This window comes from Budorcas taxicolor, chromosome 16 (genome assembly GCF_023091745.1).
Source record: "Budorcas taxicolor isolate Tak-1 chromosome 16, Takin1.1, whole genome shotgun sequence".
NCBI lineage: Eukaryota > Metazoa > Chordata > Mammalia > Artiodactyla > Bovidae > Budorcas > Budorcas taxicolor.
Genome location: NC_068925.1, coordinates 6,892,346 through 6,911,142, shown reverse-complemented (window position 1 = coordinate 6,911,142; position 18,797 = coordinate 6,892,346). Strand labels below are relative to the sequence as shown.

General features: G+C 37.8%; 1 protein-coding gene across 1 annotated transcript; it reads right to left on the bottom strand.

The window, feature by feature from the left end:
* Positions 1-10,872: 10,872 nt before the first annotated feature.
* On the bottom strand, positions 10,873-17,973 carry LOC128061743 (apolipoprotein R-like). Its single transcript, XM_052654119.1, has 4 exons — positions 17,793-17,973; positions 12,548-12,715; positions 11,585-11,760; positions 10,873-11,028 (listed from the first exon to the last, which is right to left on the bottom strand). Exons 1-4 carry the CDS (start codon positions 17,875-17,877, stop codon positions 10,873-10,875), a joined length of 585 nt encoding a protein of 194 aa, XP_052510079.1. The 5' UTR covers positions 17,878-17,973.
* Positions 17,974-18,797: the final 824 nt, after the last annotated feature.

Sequence of the window (18,797 nt, the reverse complement as noted above, 5' to 3'; positions counted from 1 at the left end):
GTGCACCAGCCCCAAGCATCCTGTATCCTGCATTGAACATAGACTGGCGATTCGTTTCTTACATGATAGAATACATGTTTCAATGCCATTCTCCCAAATCATCCCACCCTCTCCCTCTCCCTCAGAGTCCGAAACTCTGCTCTACACATGTGTGTCTCTTTTGCTGTCTCTCGTACAGGGTCATCATTACCATCTTTCTAAATTCCATATATATGTGTTAGTATACTGTATTGGTGTTTTTCTTTCTGGCTTACTTCACTCTGTATAGTTGGCTCCAGTTTCATCCATCTCATTAGAACTGATTCAAATGTATTCTTTTTAAGGCTGAGTAATACTCTGTTGTGTATATGTACCACAGCTTTCTTATCCATTCATCTGCTGATGGACATCTAGGTTGTTTCCATGTCCTGGCTATTATAAACAGTGTTGCGATGAACATTGGGGTACATGTGTCTCTTTCAATTCTGGTTTCCTCAGTGTGTATGCCCAGCAGAGGGATTGCTGGGTCATAAGGAGGTTCTATTTGCAATTTTTTAAGGAATCTCCACACTGTTCTCCATAGTGGCTGTACAAGTTTGCATTCCCACCAACAGTGTAAGAGGGTTCCCTTTTCTCCATCCCCTCTCCAGCATTTATTGCTTGCAGACTTTTGGATCACAGCCATTCTGACTGGTGTGAAGTGGTACCTCATTGTGGTCTAAAAATTTTGAGAAGAGCTAACACCTATCCTACTCAAACTCTTCCAGAAAATTGCAGAGGAAGGTAAGCTTCCAAACTCATTCTATGAGGCCACCATCACCCTAATACCAAAACCTGACTAAGATGCCACAAAAAAAAGAAAACTACAGGCCAATCTCACTGATGAACATAGATGCAAAAATCCTTAACAAAATTCTAGCAATCAGAATCCAACAACACATTAAAAAGATGATACACCATGACCAAGTGGGCTTTATCCCAGGGATGCAAGTATTCTTCAATATCCACAGATCAATCAATGTAATTCACCACGCTAACAAATTGAAAAATAAAAGCCATATGATTATCTCAATAGATGCAGAGAAGGCCTTTGACAAAATTCAACATCCATTTATGTAAAAACTCTCCAGAAAGCAGGAATAGAAGGAACATACCTCAACATAATAAAAGCTATATATGACAAACCCACAGTAAACATTACCCTCAATGGTGAAAAATTGAAAGCATTTCCCCTAAAGTCAGGAACAGACAAGGGTGACCACTTTCACCACTACTATTCAACATAGTTCTGGAAGTTTTGGCCACAGCAATCAGAGCAGAAAAAAAAATAAAAGAATTCAAATTGGAAAAAAAAGAAGTAAAACTCTCACTGTTTGCAGATGACATGATCCTCTACATAGAAAACCCTAAAGACCCCACCAGAAAGTTACTAGAGCTAGTCAATGACTATAGTAAAGTTGCAGGATATAAAATCAACACACAGAAATCCCTTGCATTCCTATACACTAATAATGAGAAAGTAGAAAAATAAATTAAGCAAACAATTCCATTCACCACTGCAACGAAAAGAATAAAATACTTAGGAATATATCTACCTAAAGAAACTAAAGACCTATATATAGAAAACTATAAAACATTGATGAAAGAAATCAAAGAGGACACTAATAGATGGAGAAATATACCATGTTCATGGATTGAAAGAATCAATATAGTGAAAATGAGTATACTACCCAAAGCAATCTACAGATTCAATGCAATCCCTATCAAGCTACCAGTGGCAGTTTTCACAGAACTAGAACAAATAATTTCAAGATTTGTATGGAAATACAAAAAACCTCGAATAGCCAAAGTAATCTTGAGCAAGAAGAATGGAACTGGAGGAATCAACCTGCCTGACTTCAGGCTCTACTACAAAGCCACAGTCATCAAGACAGTATGGTACCGGCACAAAGAAAGAAATAGAGATCAATGGAACAAAATAGAAAGCCCAGAGAAAAATCCACACACATATGGACACCTAATCTTCGACAAAGGAGGCAAGAATATACAATGGAGTAAAGACAATCTCTTTAACAAGTGGTGCTGGGAAAACTGGTCAACCACTTGTAAAAGAATGAAATTAGATCACTTTCTAACACCACACACGAAAATAAACTCAAAATGCATTAAAGATCTAAAGGTAAGACCAGAAACTATAAAACTCCTAAAGGAGAACATAGGCAAAACACTCTCCGACATAAATCACAGCAGGATCCTCTATGATCCACCTCCCAGAATATTGGAAATAAAAGCAAAAATAAACAAATGGGATCTAATTAAAATTAAAAACTTCTGCACAACAAAGGGAAATATCAGCAAGGTGAAAAGACAGCCTTCTGAAGGAGAGAAAATAATAGCAAATGAAGCAACTGACAAACAACTAATCTCAAAAATATACTAGCAACATATGCAGCTCAATTCCAGAAAAATAAACGACCCAATCAAAAAATGGGCCAAAGAACTAAATAGACATTTCTCCAAAGAAGACATATGGTTGGCTAACGAACACATGAAAAAATGCTCAACATCACTCATTATTAGAGTAATGCAGATCAACACCTCAAACTTTTTAATGTGTGTGCTAATTGCTCAGTAGTGTCTGACTCTGCAACCCCATGGACTGTAGCCCACTAGTCTCATCTGTCCTGGGATTTTCCAGGCAAAGATACTAGAGTGGACTGCCATTCCCTCCTCCAGGGGAACTTCCCAACCCAGGGATTGTACCCAGGTCTCTTAGATTGCAGGGAGACTCTTCACTGTCTGAACCAGCAGAGCTGCGTTTTTCATGGTTTTTAAACATTCACTGCTCTATTCCTCAGTTCCTAGAACAGTACCTGGCAAATAGCAGGCACTCTATGAATATGAATATGGACTGCCCTGCCAGATAAGATGATATAGCATCTGCCTACAGAGTGGGAGACCCAGGTTTGATCCCTGGGCCGGGAAGATCCCCTGGAGAAGGAAATGGCAACCCACTCAGGTACTCTTGCCTGGAAAATCCCATAGACGGAGGATCCTGGTAGACTACAGTCCATGGGATGGCAAAGAGTCTGACACGACTGAGCGACTTCACTTTCACTTTTTATTTTATGAGTATTTAATGAACAAGTGAATGAACAAACTACATTGTTTTATGAGTGAGTAGGCAATGGCACCCCACTCCAGTACTCTTGCCTGGAAAATCCCATGGTCAGAGGATCCTGGTAGACTACAGTCCATGGGATTGCAAAGAGTCTGACACGACTGAGTGACTTTACTTTCACTTTTTATTTTATGAATATTTAATGAATAAGTGAATGAACAAACTACACTGTTTATGAGTGAGTATACTACATTTGAAAGCAGCGCTTTATTGATTTACACTTGGATTATCTTCAGTTTATTGCTTTTGCAGATAAACTTAGCCTGAACAGCAGTTCATACCCTTCCTGTTGCATCTTCTGGTCCATATATCTTCCTGGCTCCCCTCGTCTGTGTACCTCCATCTACTTTCACGAAAATAGTTTCTGTTTCATGTATGACCAGTAAAGAAATTGCTTTTGATTGGCATGAACAAGAAACCCAGCAAGAATGAGCATATGTGATGTATAGGATTTGCTGGAAATTTCTCTAGTCCCACTAAGGTGTGGTTCATTGATGATTCTGATTGTTCTTCTTTCAGGCACAGAGTGGGATAGTTCTTTGTTCTCTTTTAAAGGTCCCTTAAAGTGACTTGCTTCTGCCAGCTGCAGTCTTAAGGAGCCAGCACAATTGTTTTCTTCTTCCATTTACACTACAGGCTTCCTTTGCGTGGGTCCCAGAACAGAGCTGCCCCTGCCAACACAGTATGGGTATGCAATGATAGCAAGAAATAAATCTTGCTTGTAAAGCCCTTGGAACTTAGGGATTGTTTGCTATGGAAACCAACCTAGCTCCTCCCAACTTCCCTGTGGTCCAGGGAAGGCCCACATCAAGTTCTTGAAGCTGCTTCTTTTTTATAAAGGACTTTTTCAATTGAATTGTAGTTAACATATAATATTTTATTAGTCTCACATGTGTAACATAGTGATTTAATATTTTACACGTGACAAAATAATCAGTAACACCAGTTACATCCAATATCATAACAGTTAATAGTAATGACCACATTCCCTATATATCTATCTCATCCCCATGACATATTTATCTTATAGATGGAAGTTTGTACCTTTTAATTCCCTTCAACTATTTCTTCCATCCCCCAACCCCCTCCTCTCTGGCAACAAACTTGTTTGTTCTCTGCATTTTGAGTCTGTTTCTGTTTTGTTTTGTTGGTTAATTTGTCTTGTTAATTTAGATTCTACATATAAATGAAATCATATGGTCTTTGTTTTCCTCTGTCTGACTTACTTCACTTGGTATAACACGCTGCAGATCCATTCATATTGCTGGAATGGAAAATTTTCATGCTTTTCATTCTCTATGTATACATATCATATCTTCTCTATCCATTCATCTATGGATGAACCCTTAGGTTGATTCTATATCTTGGCTATTGTAAATAGTGCTTCAATTTGAACATTGGGGGACATATAACTTTTTCTAATTAATCTGGTTTTTATATTATTTGGATAAATACCCAGAAGTAAAATTGCTGAATCATATGGTCATCCTATTTTTAACTTTTCAAGCGACTTTGACACTGTTTTCCATAACTGCACTAATTTACATTCCAACCAACAGTGTACAAGTGTTCCCTTTTCTCCACATCTTTGCCAATGCGTCTTTCTTGTCTTTCTAAAATAGCCCTTCTACGTACAGATGGCTAATAAACACATGAAAAGATGCTCAATATCACTCATTATCAGAGAAATGCAAATCAAAACCATAATGAGGTACTATCTCACACCAGTCAAAATGGCTGCTGTCCAAAAGTCTACAAACAATAAATGCTGAAGAGAGTGCAGAGAAAAGGGTTAGGGACTCTTACATTGTTGGTGGGAATGCAAGCTAGTACAGCCACAATGGAGAACAGTGTGGAGATTCCTTAAAAGACTGAAAATGGAACTGCCATATGACCCAGCAATCCCATTGATGAAAATACATATCAAGGAAACCAGAATTGAAAGAGACACGTGTAACCCAATGTTCATTGCAGCACTGCTTACAATAGCCAGGATATGGAAGCAACATAGATGTCCATCAACAGACGAGTGGATAAGAAAGCTGTGGTACATATACAAAATGTAATATTCAGTTCACTTCAGTTCAGTTGCTCAGTCGTGTCCAACTCTTTGTGACCTCATGAATCACAGCACGGCAGGCCTCCCTGTTCATCACCATCTCCCGGAGTTCACTCAGACTCACGTCCATCGAGTCCGTGATGCCATCCAGCCATCTCATCCTCGGTCGTCCCCTTCTCCTCCTGCCCCCAATCCCTCCCAGCATCAGAGTCTTTTCCAATGAGTCAACTCTTCGCATGAGGTGGCCAAAGTACTGGAGCTTCAGCTTTAGCATCATTCCTTCCAAAGAAATCCCAGGGTTGATCTCCTTCAGAATGGACTGGTTGGATCTCCTTGCAGTCCAAGGGATCTCAAGAGTCTTCTCCAATACCACAGTTCAAAAGCATCAATTCTTAGGTGCTCAGCCTTCTTCACAGTCCAACTTTCACATCCATACATGACCACAGGAAAAACCATAGCCTTGACTAGCTGGACCTTAGTCAGCAAAGTAATGTCTCTGCTTTTCAATATACTGTCTAGGTTGGTCATAACTTTTTTACTCAGCTATTAAAAAGAACACATTTGAATCAATTCTAATGAGGCGGATGAAACTTGAGTCTATTATACAGAGTGAAGTAAGTCAGAACGGAAAACACCAATATAGTATATTAACGCATATATATGGAATTTAGAAAGATAGTAACGATGACCCTATATGTGAGACAGCAAAAGAGACACAGATGTAAAGAACAGACTTTCGGACTCTGTGGGAGAAGGCGAGGGTGGGATGATTTGAGAGAATAGCATTGAAACATGTACAATATCATATGTGAAATAGATCGCCAGTCCAGGCTGAATGCATGAGACAGAGTGCTCAGCGCTGGTGCACTGGGATGACCTTGAGGGATGGGATGGGGAGGAGAGGTGAAGGGGAGGGGGTTCAGGATGGGGAACACATGTACACCTATGGCTGATTCATGTCAATGTATGGCAAAAACCACTACAATACTGTAAAGTAACTAGCCTCCAATTAAAATAAATTAATTAATTTAAAAAAGAAAACAGCCCTTCCTACAGATGTGTGTGAGGTGGTAGCTCATTGTGGTTTGGATTTGCATTTCCCTGATCATTAGTTATGTTGAGCATATTTTCATGTTGGTCATTTGTATGTCTTCTTTGGAAAGAACATCTATTCAAGTTGTCTGTCTACTTTGTTCTGTTTTGTTGAAATTGAGTTTTATGGACAGTTTATATATTTCAGATATAAACCCCTAATCAAATATGTCATTTGCCAATATATTTTCACCTTTTCATTTTGTTGGTGGTTTTCTTTGCTATGAAAAGCTTTTTAGCTTGATGTAGTCCCATTTGTTCATTTTTTATTTTGTTTTCCTTGCCTAAGAAGCGACTTCACTTTCACTTTTCACTTTCATGCATTGAAGAAGGAAATGGCAGCCCACTCCATTATTCTTGCCTGGAGAATCCCAGGGATGGGGGAGCCTGGTGGGCTGCCGTCTATGGGGTCACACGGATTCGGACACGACTGAAGTGACTTAGCAGCAGCAGCAGCAAGAAGACATACACAAAAAAAGTATCACCAAGACTGATGTCAAAGTTTTATTGCCTATGTTTTTCTAGGAATTTTATGGCATTTGGTCTTACATTTCAGTCTTTAATCCATTTTGAGTTTATTTTGGTACATAATATAAGAAAAGAATATAGATTCCTTCTTTAGCATGTAGCTCTTCAGTTTTCCAACACTGTTTATTAAAGAGCCTGTCTTTTCCCCATTGTATATTCTTGCCTCCTTTGTTGTAGATTAATTGATCATATGAACATGGTTTTATTTCTGGATTCTATTCTGTACCACTAATTCATGGGTCTATTTTTGTGCCAAAATCATACTGTTTTGACTACTGTAATTCTATAGTATAGTTCCAAGTCTGGAAGTATGATATCTCCAGTTGTATTCTTCTTTCTCAAGATTTCTTTGGCTATTCTGGGTCTTTTGTAGTTCCATACAAATCTTCAAATAATTTGCTCTGGTCCTATATTTTGTTAAGGATTGCATTGAGTCTGTAGAATGTTTTGAATAGTATGGACATTTTAAGGATATTGATTCTACTAATCCATGCAGCCATGAAATTAAAAGACACTTACTCCTTGGAAGAAAAGTTATGACCAACCTAGATAGCATATTCAAAAGCAGAGACATTACTTTGCCGACTAAGGTCTGTCTAGTCAAAGCTATGTTTTTTCCTGTGGTCATGTATGGATGTGAGAGTTGGACTGTGAAGAAGGCCGAGCGCTGAAGAATTGATGCTTTTGAACTGTGGTGTTGGAGAAGACTCTTGAGAGTCCCTTGGACTGCAAGGAGATCCAACCAGTCCATTCTAAAGGAGATCAACCCTGGGATTTCTTTGGAAGGAATAATGCTAAAGCTGAAGCTCCAGTACTTTGGCCACCTCATGCAAAGAGTTGACTCATTGGAAAAGACTCTGATGCTGGGAGGGATTGAGGGCAGGAGGAGAAGGGGACGACCGAGGATGAGATGGCTGGATGGCATCACGGACTCGATGGACATGAGTCTGAGTGAACTCCGGGAGATGGTGATGAACAGGGAGGCCTGGCGTGCTGTGATTCATGGGGTCGCAAAGAGTCAGACACGACTGAGCGACTGAACTGAACTGAACTGAACTAAATCCATGAGCTCAATATACCTTTCCATTTATTTGTCTTGTCTTTCATTATTTTCTCAAGTCTTATAGTCTTAGGTTTTTCATTTCCTTGATTAAATTTATTCCTAGATTGAACATTTTCTAAAGGTATCATGTTGGTTTCCTGATTCATTTCTTCCTCCAAGACTGGGCTGGGTACTCTGGTCCCTTCTGATGGCCTATGCTTCAGATACATAACCTTTATCAGTACAGTAAACATCCTCTCTGACTTCTTCTGATAACAATTTTCTCTACCCTTGGCTACCTTGCTCCAAAGAATTATTCAGCAAATGTACTGAATGATTCTCTCTCAGATAAATTGGAAGAAGACAAAATATAATTGTTATTTTGAGATATATCCTTATCGCCCTCAGCACCCTCACCTAGAGCAACTGTTCTTGAGGGCATTGCCTGTAGCGTCTCTGTAAGTCTTCCTGTTTCCTGCTTCCTTGCTTGGCCTGATTCATTAGAACCATGGAGAAGTCTGCACTGTCACTCACGGCATTCGTCTCACACCGTTACAGAGAACAGCTCTTGGTATCAGATGGTCTGTAGCAGCATTAGGAGAACAAGCCTCTGTTACACTTACTTTCCATCTGCTCTCAAGTCAGGGTTTACTCCCCTGTGTTGGAAAGAATGCTTTGGGTGAACACCTGTCTCTTCCTCCAAGGTTTCTGTCATTTTGCCTTTACCACAAAAGCCAGACCAATGTCCACCTCAACAAAAAAAAAAAAACAAAAAAGGAAATATCTCATGTTTCAAAATCTAGATCAATCCTTTGTAACCTGAATCTGTCCCATGTATAATAAGCCCTGCCTGCAAGATGCCTGGTGTGGATAACTTGACATGACCGCCAATAACTCTAATCCTTTCTGTGGCATAGTTTTACAAACTGCAAGCTAATTAAAAGAGCTTTTTGACTGGCTTTTGCTTCAAAACAGTTCCAAAATGTAGTTACCTAAAACAACTACTTATAAACAAGCATTCTTCTAGGAAGTCTTTCTGATATGCTTCAAGCTCAGCTTGTCTCTGTTACCCTAGCTTAGGTGCCTATAGTCAGTTGACGAGTTGACTGGAGACTGACTAGTTCCCATGGCCTAACATATCTGCTATCAGCTGAGACAAAGAAGGAGCATATATCTCTCATCAGCCAGCAAGATAGCCTAGACTTATTCACATGATGGTGGACATAGGATTTCAAGAGCAGCAACAAGGGGAACCCTAATGCACAAAGTGATTTGCAAGGTTCTGCTTACAATATATTTGTTACTTCTGTCCCATTGGCCAAAGCAAATGACAAAGTAGCCCAAACTCAAAGGATGAAGAAAGCTTCTACCTCAAATTGGAGGGATTCTTAAAGATGTAGATACAAGGACAGGAAGCATCTGTGGCCATTTTTTGCATCTGCCGTAAAAGGGCAGTCTCCAACCCAGGCCTCAGGCTTCCTTTTCAAAGCCTCAGGCTTCCTCAGGCTTTCTTTCCTTTCTGTCCACTCAGTGGACTCATTCCACTCCCACAGGACCCTCCAGAAGCCTGAGATATGTCCTATATCATCTCTAGTTCCCCGAATCTGCCCTGGTGTCTATAGCACGAAACACCATTCTGTATGGCTTGGGATAAAAGACGATCATTTTTGTAAACAACTATATAAATGGTTTCCAAATCAGAAACTCAATAGTTTAAGTTTGAGTAGCATACCATTACTATGCGAAGTTTTAAGAGCTGCAGTAATTAGCATATTGAGTTCTTTTAACTTCAATTACTCCTTCACTTCAAGTACTAGCATTTCTGTAATATTGTATAATTTACCCATAGAGAAACATCCTCATGTCTTGTACCTGGCACTTCATTCTCTGCACTTTTCTTTACAGCTTCCAGATTGCAAGATATACTAATACTTGTTAACATACATACTGTGGAAAATCTGGAATTGCACTGTATAATATAGTTATTAGCCACATGTGGTTATTGAGTATTTCAAATATGGCTAGTTCAAATTTAGCTGTGCTTTAATTTAAATATATCTATACTTAAATGCAGTAAGTATATATATATATATATATATATATATACTCCATTTTTAGGATATGGTATGAAGAAAAGAATGTTAAATATAATGCTAATAACTTTCACATTGATTATATATCAAAATGACTCTATTTCAAAATTTGGGTTAAATTAAATATATTATTGAAACTAATTTCAAATGTTTATTTTTACTTTTTAAATGTAGCTACTGAAATTTATACATTTTGGCTCTCAGAATTTATTCTAGAAATTTACAGAAAAATAAAAGGTAATAGGTTATATTAATGTCAAGCAAATTATGTTCAAATATATTTGAGAACAAAGAACATTATGAAAAATAAAGAAGTTTATTACATAATTTAAAAAGGGTCAGTTATCTAGAAGATACAAATTCTAAACATTTATGCCCCTAATAATAGTACTTTAAAATATATGAAGCAAAAACTAAAAGCTGCAGGAAATAATAGACAAACCTAAAAAGAGAATTTTGATACCCCTTCATCCAATCATTGATAGAACAGATAGACTGAAAATCAGCCAGGATAGAGAAGACTGGAACTATATTAGCAACCAACTTTATCTAACTGACATTTATAAGGAGTGCCACTCAGCAGAAAACACACAGTCTTTACAAGAATACATGGAATATTGAGCAAGTGCCACATTCTAAGCCATAAAACATGTATCAATAAAATTGATTCAAGGCAGACTGGTCAGGAAGCAAAAAGAGAGAAGATATGAATTATCAGCATCAGGAACAAGCATCACTATAGATCCTACAGCTAATCAAAGAATAAGAAAGTCACAACGATAGAAGTTAGTAAAGTAAAAAATACTGTATTTTGTGTGAGTGTTGCAAGAACTATCCTGCACAGTGAAGTATATTGATACTGCAACTTCTTTCCTGAGCATGTATCCAAGAGAAAGCCTCAAGCAATTTCCTTTTTGCGTTTTTCTTGCTCCAGTTTTTCAATCTCCAGAGACAATTTATACAACTCCAGGGCCACCTTTTCCTCCCAGGCATTCGGGAGACACTTTAGGAGTTTTTGGCCTTTCAAGACTGCCTCACAAAGTTCAGCAGGTACCTGAAAGAGGAAACAAAAAGAATGATTTCAGAAAGTTTCCTCATCCTTGTAAAGGGTGTGCTTCTTCAGGAAAACTTATGGCATAAGGAAGACTGGAAAATGAAGAACCCCAGGGCCGATGATGGATAGGAAACTCCAGAAAAATACTTTGGATTCTAGAAAAATATTGCCCTGAGATTTCAGTCTATGTCTGTTCTCAAATAATAATCAGCATCAGTGCCAAGCATAGAGGAAGTATAAGAAGAAAGGAAATCCCCCCCAAAAACAACTAGCATGTCAGTTCTGCTGACCAACCAGAAATGGAGCAAAACCACATAATTTATTGGAGGAAATACCAAAGGCTAGATATCTGGTCAATAAGACTCTTTTGTTCACACACCTGAGATGACCTACTGTAAGGTGGAAAGAGCCAATAGACACCTTATAAATTCACCTCCCCCTACTGAAATAGACCTTTAGGGCATACTATTTCTTTTTCTATTTTATGAACCATCCCATTTCCCTTTAACTTATTTTGAGGTGTCATATGACATAAAATTCATTGGCTGTTACTCACCTTTTCACACTTGGGCACGTCCGGACTCCAAGATTTGTTCTCTGAGCAAAAGATATTCTGGGAACCAACCATCCTATAGCCAGGGTCACACGTGACGGTGACATTTTCAGGGGTGACATATTGATCCTTCTCCACAGACAGCTTTCCATTTGATATTTCTGGGTTTTGGCATACAGCTGTAATCAAGACACATTTTCTTAGCATTGTGACTATCTCAAATAAAACACATCTTAACACCAATAATATCATTTAAAAAGGATAAAAATATTGCTGAATTCTACCTTTCTTTTCTACGCTACTGATACACTACTACTATTACTACTTCTACCAACACTGGCAAGTATTTATGGAGCTCTGTCTGGGATCACCTATGTGCAAACACAATATATACATCACTTAGTGTAAGCTTTCAGCAACTCTGTGAGGGAGGCCCTATGGTTATCTCCACCTTAGAGACGAGGCAACTGAGACACAGGGAAGTTAAATGCCTTGCCCCACATCACAGAATTGCAGTGGCAGAGCAAAAGTGAGAGCCTAGGGTTTGTTCTGAGCTGTTAACTTCTGCCCTATGGGACCTCTCCTTTAGCTTCAGTTTCCTCTTGTGTAAAAAAAAAAAAAAAAAAAAAAATAGCACCAGTAACTCAGCTCCTGGAGTTATTATGAGTGAAATGATTTAAATAATCTTTAGGAACATTTTCCTTATTCTACCACAATAGCCCCTTACCCAATAAGGAGGTCAACCCCATCAGTCAACTCTCCCATGAAAAGTTCTGGCCTCTATAAGAATTTGAGGGTGCCATTTATTGGATATGTGGGAATTAAACCTGAGTGGACCTCACTCAGGCTCAAGCACATTCTCGTGACAACTCTACCTCTGGCTGGGAGGACGCATTCTCTCAGAGTCACTTCTGAATTACTCCACAGTAGCTCTATCTCTTAGTGCTATAAGAGAACCTAGATTACCTTTACATTGAGGAGCCGGTGGTGACCACTTGAAAAATGTGCAGGAGATTCTAGCCTCTCCAACAAGAGTATATCCTTCCTGACATTCATACTCAACCACATCAGTTCCAAATATTTCTCTTTCAATATATGTAAAGTGTCCATGTTTAACTTCAGGTGGTGAACAACCTTCAATGGTGAAAGAGAGAGAAGAGGTTTTTGTTGTTGTTTAAACAAAGCAGCACATTAAACAAAGCAGCATTCAACTAAACTGATCTATTGAAAGACTTTCATCCTTCCCAATCAATTTCATTGCCCATAAGATAATTGGAATAATTCACAAAGAAGGAATGTGGTGGTGGTGATTTAGTCCCTAAGTCGTGTCCAACTCTTGTGACTTCATGCACTGTAGCCTGCCAGGCTTCTCTCTCCATGGGATTCTCCGGGCAAGAATCCTGAATGGGTTTCCATTTCTTTCTCCAGGAGATCTTCCCAACCCAAGGATCGAACCCAGGTCTCCAGCTTTGCAGGCAGATTCTTTACCAACTGAGCTATGGAGGAAGCACCAAAGAAGGATTGTGCTCCTCTATTACAATGTCGCTGGGAATTAAGGAAAAGAGGTATGTATAAGGGTATCTGAGGGAAAGAGAACTGATCCTCACCTCGTATACAACAATCTTTTTCAATAAGTTTAAATATTTAGCAAAATATGTGTATAAGCATTTACTATAAAGTGTCAGGCAGTACTCGAAGCATTTAACAAATATTAACTCATTTAATTCTCCCAAACAACCCTATGAGGTAGGCATTATTGTTATTTTCATTTCATAGATGAGGAAACAGAGAAGTACAGTAACTTTCCCAAGGTCACACAAGGGAGGGATTGAGTCAGTGCAGTTCTGCTCCACGCAGACCATGGTCTTGGCAATACACTGCCCTCAGCAGAGAGAATGGGCTACTTGGGGACAGTGGAAGACTTTCAGTAATTAAAGTTTAGAGTCAGTCGTTTTTTTTCTTTTTAACTAAAATTACTAAAGAAACACTTGTGATGGATCAAGAGACATTGTTCTGTGAAAACGTGTAGGGACTGTGCAAATCCAGAATACCTTACCACCTCTGTACCCATCAATCCCAAGAGTATTTTGTGTTTCTCCACCTTTTATAGAAGAGAATGTTAGAAAATGTTTTCTGAAATTACTTCGATAATGAAATAAGTATTAATCCATACAAAGACATCATATCAAATTTCACAAAGCCTTGGAGGATTTAGTTAATAATTTTAAAATATTGATGAATACACATAATTTTAAGAAACAGACGTTAGGTTTATCAGTACTTGGAAAGTTTTCATAATTTTGTGTCTTCTATAAATAAAAGATTAAAGCCATAGAGTAAACCTGGGTTCAATGATTTTCTAGAGCACCTCACAGAAATCAGAGAAATATTTCACTTACCAGATTTATCCTAAAAGGATACAACTCAGGAACAGCCATACGGAAGAGATGCAAAGGGCAAAGTGTGTGAAAGGGGCACAGAGCTTCCATGCCATCTCCAGAAATGCCAGTTTTCCTGCACCTCTACATATTCACCAACCAGAGGCTCTCTAAGTCCCATGTTTTGGGGGTTTTATGGAGGCTTTATCACATAGGCATGGCTAATAAAAACATTGGTCATTAGCAACTGATTCAACCTCCAACCCCTGCCTCCTCACCAGAGGCAGAGGGTAAGACTGAGAATTCCAACCCTCTAATCATATGATTAGCAACCAGTGCCCATCTTTGGGCTTACTCATGGTTCAGTGGTCAAGAATCCACTTGCTATGCAGGAGACACAGGAGACATGGGTTCAATCCCTGGGTCAGGAAGACCCCCTGGAGGAGAACATGGCAACCACTCCAGTATTCCTGCCTAGAGAAACCCAGGAAAAGAGGAGCCTTGCGAGCTACAATCCAAAGAGTCAAACATGACTGAAGCAACTTGAGCACCCATCTTTAGTTGGGGTTCCAAAATTAGTTCCTTAGACACATTTCTCATCATCTCTACTTAGGATATTATCCGAATGTTGGGAGCTGTGAGCCAGGAACCTTGGACAAAAACAAATACACATTTTCTGAATTACCAAATGACCAAAAAATATTTTTTTCTTTCAAATCACATTATCACATTTGTGAATGTACCTGACCAACTCTGGCACACAGCAATCTTTGGTTTCTCTGAACTACATTTCTTGTTAGCAATAACAGGTGTATCTATCTATGTCTTAAGCACTGTGTTAAGCACTTCACTTACAACATTGCATTTAATCTTTAAAAAACAAACAAAAAAAAAAACCTTACTTGAGTGTCATTTTCATCCTCATTTACAGAAGAAGGAACAGACTAATGTAATCAATAAAGTATAAATAGAAAGGCTAAGAAAATGAATCACACAATGAAGTACAAGTCTTCAAATCTGTTAAAGACATTCTATTTTCTGTCTCACTGGTTTGGCAGTTATATTGTGGGGTATGTGTTTGTGCATATCTGTGCTGACAGATAGATAAGTAGATGGACAGATCTTTATTCTCCTTTTGCATCTTGAGGGCAGGGAGCACATTTCATACCTCTCCACACTACAGACACTTAGAATGTTCTTCTGAGAGAGGCAGTTCCCAAACAGATATTTGTGAGAAGGTGATCCAACCTATACAGGAAGTCTAGAGCTCAAGTATAGCCTTTCCTGAGGCTCACATGAAATAAAATTTTATTAACACAATAGACATAAGACTGTTGCACTAAACTCCATGGAGAATGTTAAGGAGCACATTGGAGCCTCATTAAAATTGTGAGGATGGCATATAAATAGTTGTCAAAATAGCAGGCAGAGTATGGTATTTGTCAAAAGAAAGCAGAAAATATGTACTATAAGAAGAGGGAGAGAGAATCCCATGCATTAAATATGCCAGGAAAATGCCTTCTAGGAGCAGGACTTGGAATTGGATAGTTAGCTGCTTTGATGAGGCATTTTATATTGAGGGGGAATTAACAAGAATGAGAGGGAGCAAATCACATGGGAATCTTTATGGTTGGTTAATAGGCTAGTTTGACCAGAGAATCACATAGGGGAGAAGTGTGAGACATAGGCTATGAAGCTGGGATCAGATTAAGGCAGGTTTTAAACAATAGGCTGGGTTAAAGGCATAATTCCATAAACAATGGAAGAATTAAGGAAATGAAAAGGAAGGAGTTTATTCAAAAGATAAATGAATAGCTCACAAGACTTCTTGACAAATGATATATGGCCTTTCTTTACTGACTTACCCAATAGAAATAGAAATTCAAAGATGAACGTGGAAGGTTGGTAGAATAAATACACCACACACAGAGACACACACACACACATACACGAAAGAGAATCTATTAACACCACACACAGAGACACACACACACACATACACGAAAGAGAATCTATTATTTGCTAAATAAGTTAAAAAAAAATCATTTGCTAAATAAGGTCCAATTCCTAGCCAAACACTTGCAGAAGTTTATAATCCTATATTGACTTTTTTAGTCTTCTCTCAATTATTTTCATCTTTTTGCAGAAGAAGCCTCCAAAATAATGATACCACCATATCCTCTTTAGAAATTAACTTAGACAAAAGAAAAATATAAGAAAAAAAAAGGATCTATACATTAAAGGAAACTCAAGAGGAGTATGAATCAATTGTGATGTGTAGACCTTACTTGGATTCTAATTTGAATAAATAAAGTTACAAAAACATTTATAAATAAGAAAATCAGGAAAATTTGAAAACTAGATACTTGATATTATGTAATTATTACTTAATTTTACCTATGATAATGGTTTATCATAGCTTTTAAGAAAGAATGCCTATCTTTTAGAGATACATGCTAAAATATTCGGAAGTAATATCCAAGATTTCCTTCTAAATAGCTTAGACTGAGCAATATGGATGTGGATATGGTTAAAACAATAATGGTCATGAGTTGATAATTGTTGAATCTGAGTAATAAGTATTTGAAGCTTTGTACATATTTTAAGTTATCAATAGGAAAAAAGAAATCACATTTTCTGATTTAAAAAATCACCTTTAATGCACAGATTGTATTTATATAAAGCACAAATAAATGCTCTAGTCATCCATAGAGTCCTACAGGTGCTATCAAATCTTCTCAATGCTGATTAATTTATAAACATTACCAAACTGCAAAAAAAATGAAACTTTACATATATAAAATGTCATTACAGAGAGCTTTTTCACATATAAATTATGACTTAAGATTCTAGTTAATTTTCTCAGAATTAGTGGTAAAACTTACAATTTCAATTTTGCTTAAGAGATGGTAATTATATGCCAATGGATTAGAAAAAAAAATTATCTCTGAGGGTAATAAACTAATTTAAAAATTAAGAAATTACAAGCATTTGTGAGTTCATATTTATGTATAATTATGAACGTAATGTTATTTGCAGTTTATTCTTTTTTTAATTAAAACATAATCGACCTCAATAATTATGTTCGATCTAGGTGTACAACACATTTATTTACCTCATAAAATGCATGCATGTTCTATTGCTCAGTCATGTCCAACTCTTTGTGACTCCATGGACTGTAGTTCACTAGGCTCCTCTGTCCATGGGATTTCTCAGGCAAGAATACTGGAGTGGGTTGCCATTTCCTTCTCCAGGGGATCTTCCCGACCCAGGGATCGAACTTGCATCTTCTGTATTGCAGGCAGATTCTTTACCATCTGAACCAGCAGGGAAGCCCTTTATAAATGCTCACCATGATAATCTAGTTACTATCTGTCATCATACAAGGCTATTACAATACTGTTGACCATGTTCCCCCTTCTGTTCATTTTATTCCCACAATTCATTATCTGTTTACTAGAGCAGACCCCTAGGAATTCATACAAAACAGCTGTTTCTCTAATAATAATAATAATAATATAAATATAAAAATACTAAAAAAAATTTTGAAAATATTTGGGAATTTAGTTGTTCCATTAATAAAATAGAAGTTAATAAACAATTTATTATAACATTGGTAAAGCAATTTGTTAACTGAAATTGACATTAGTAAAACAAGTTATTATACCTCCCACAAAGTAATATAAAACATTTCAATTCGATCATACTTTTAAAATTCCTAATATGGAATGAATATATTTGCAATTGATTGGTTTAACTACCTTCTTGCCATTAATTGAACATTTTTCTAATTGCTTTTCTGGGACCTGAGAATCCGCAGCTATTTTACTCACCTTGTAAGCTGTCAGAGCAGAGGAGCATGGTCAGAATCCCAAGGAGGTACAGAACTGGGGACTTTCTCCCTGACACAGGCTTCATGGTAAGTGTTGACAATTGTGGCCAACGGAAGCTCAAAGATCACCTGAAAATCTCTGGAAGGAAGAGAGTGACCTAGCAGTAGCACTCTCCAAGTGAGTTCAGCTGCACAATAGTCAGCAAAACCCCAGCGTAAAAAGAAATACAGGTCAAAACTCTGAACTGAGAACTTCTTCCTCCTCAGTTAGGAAGAAACTGGGTGGAACAGGGCAGAATTAGGACTTTTGCAATCAACTGAGTCAAAGGGCACGAGAAACCTCAATATTATCATCAAGATCTGATGCCACGAGCAACTGGGACTTTTGAGAGTATTTAGAACTCTGAGAGTATTTAGAAATCATAATGCCAATCTTTTTTATTTTTATTTTTATTTTGTGCTAGGACTGGAAATGGCTCTCTTGAAATGTAAATAATTAATTTCTGAGTGACAAGAGAAATAAGGGATTTTTTTTTTATGCACTTTGGTTCAGAGTGGAAGTCTCCACAATTCTCAAAGCAAAACTTGAGTTAGCTCAAGCTGAGCATTAAGTCCAGTGAAGCTTGGAGAGCTTAGTGTGAGAGGAAGCCATTCCTGAAAAGCACTAACTATCAGGAAAAGTTGTGACTTTGATTATTAGTTTGGACTGCCAACAGCAGGACGAAATTTTAAAAAACAGAATCTGTTGGAGAAAGCTGTTTCCTTCCTGAAGTTCTAAAGCCCAGTGGGGAAAGACAAGCGTGAAAAGACTCAGGAATATAAATGGGTCTGAAAATATGACTCTTCCAAAGAAAGGCAAAGCCAAAAAATGCTCAAACTACCACACAATTGCACTCATCTCATGTGCTAGGCAAATAATGCTCAAAATTCTCCAAGCCAGGCTTCAACAGTACATGAACTGTGAACTTCCAGATGTTCAAGCTGGATTTAGAAAAGGCAGAGGAAC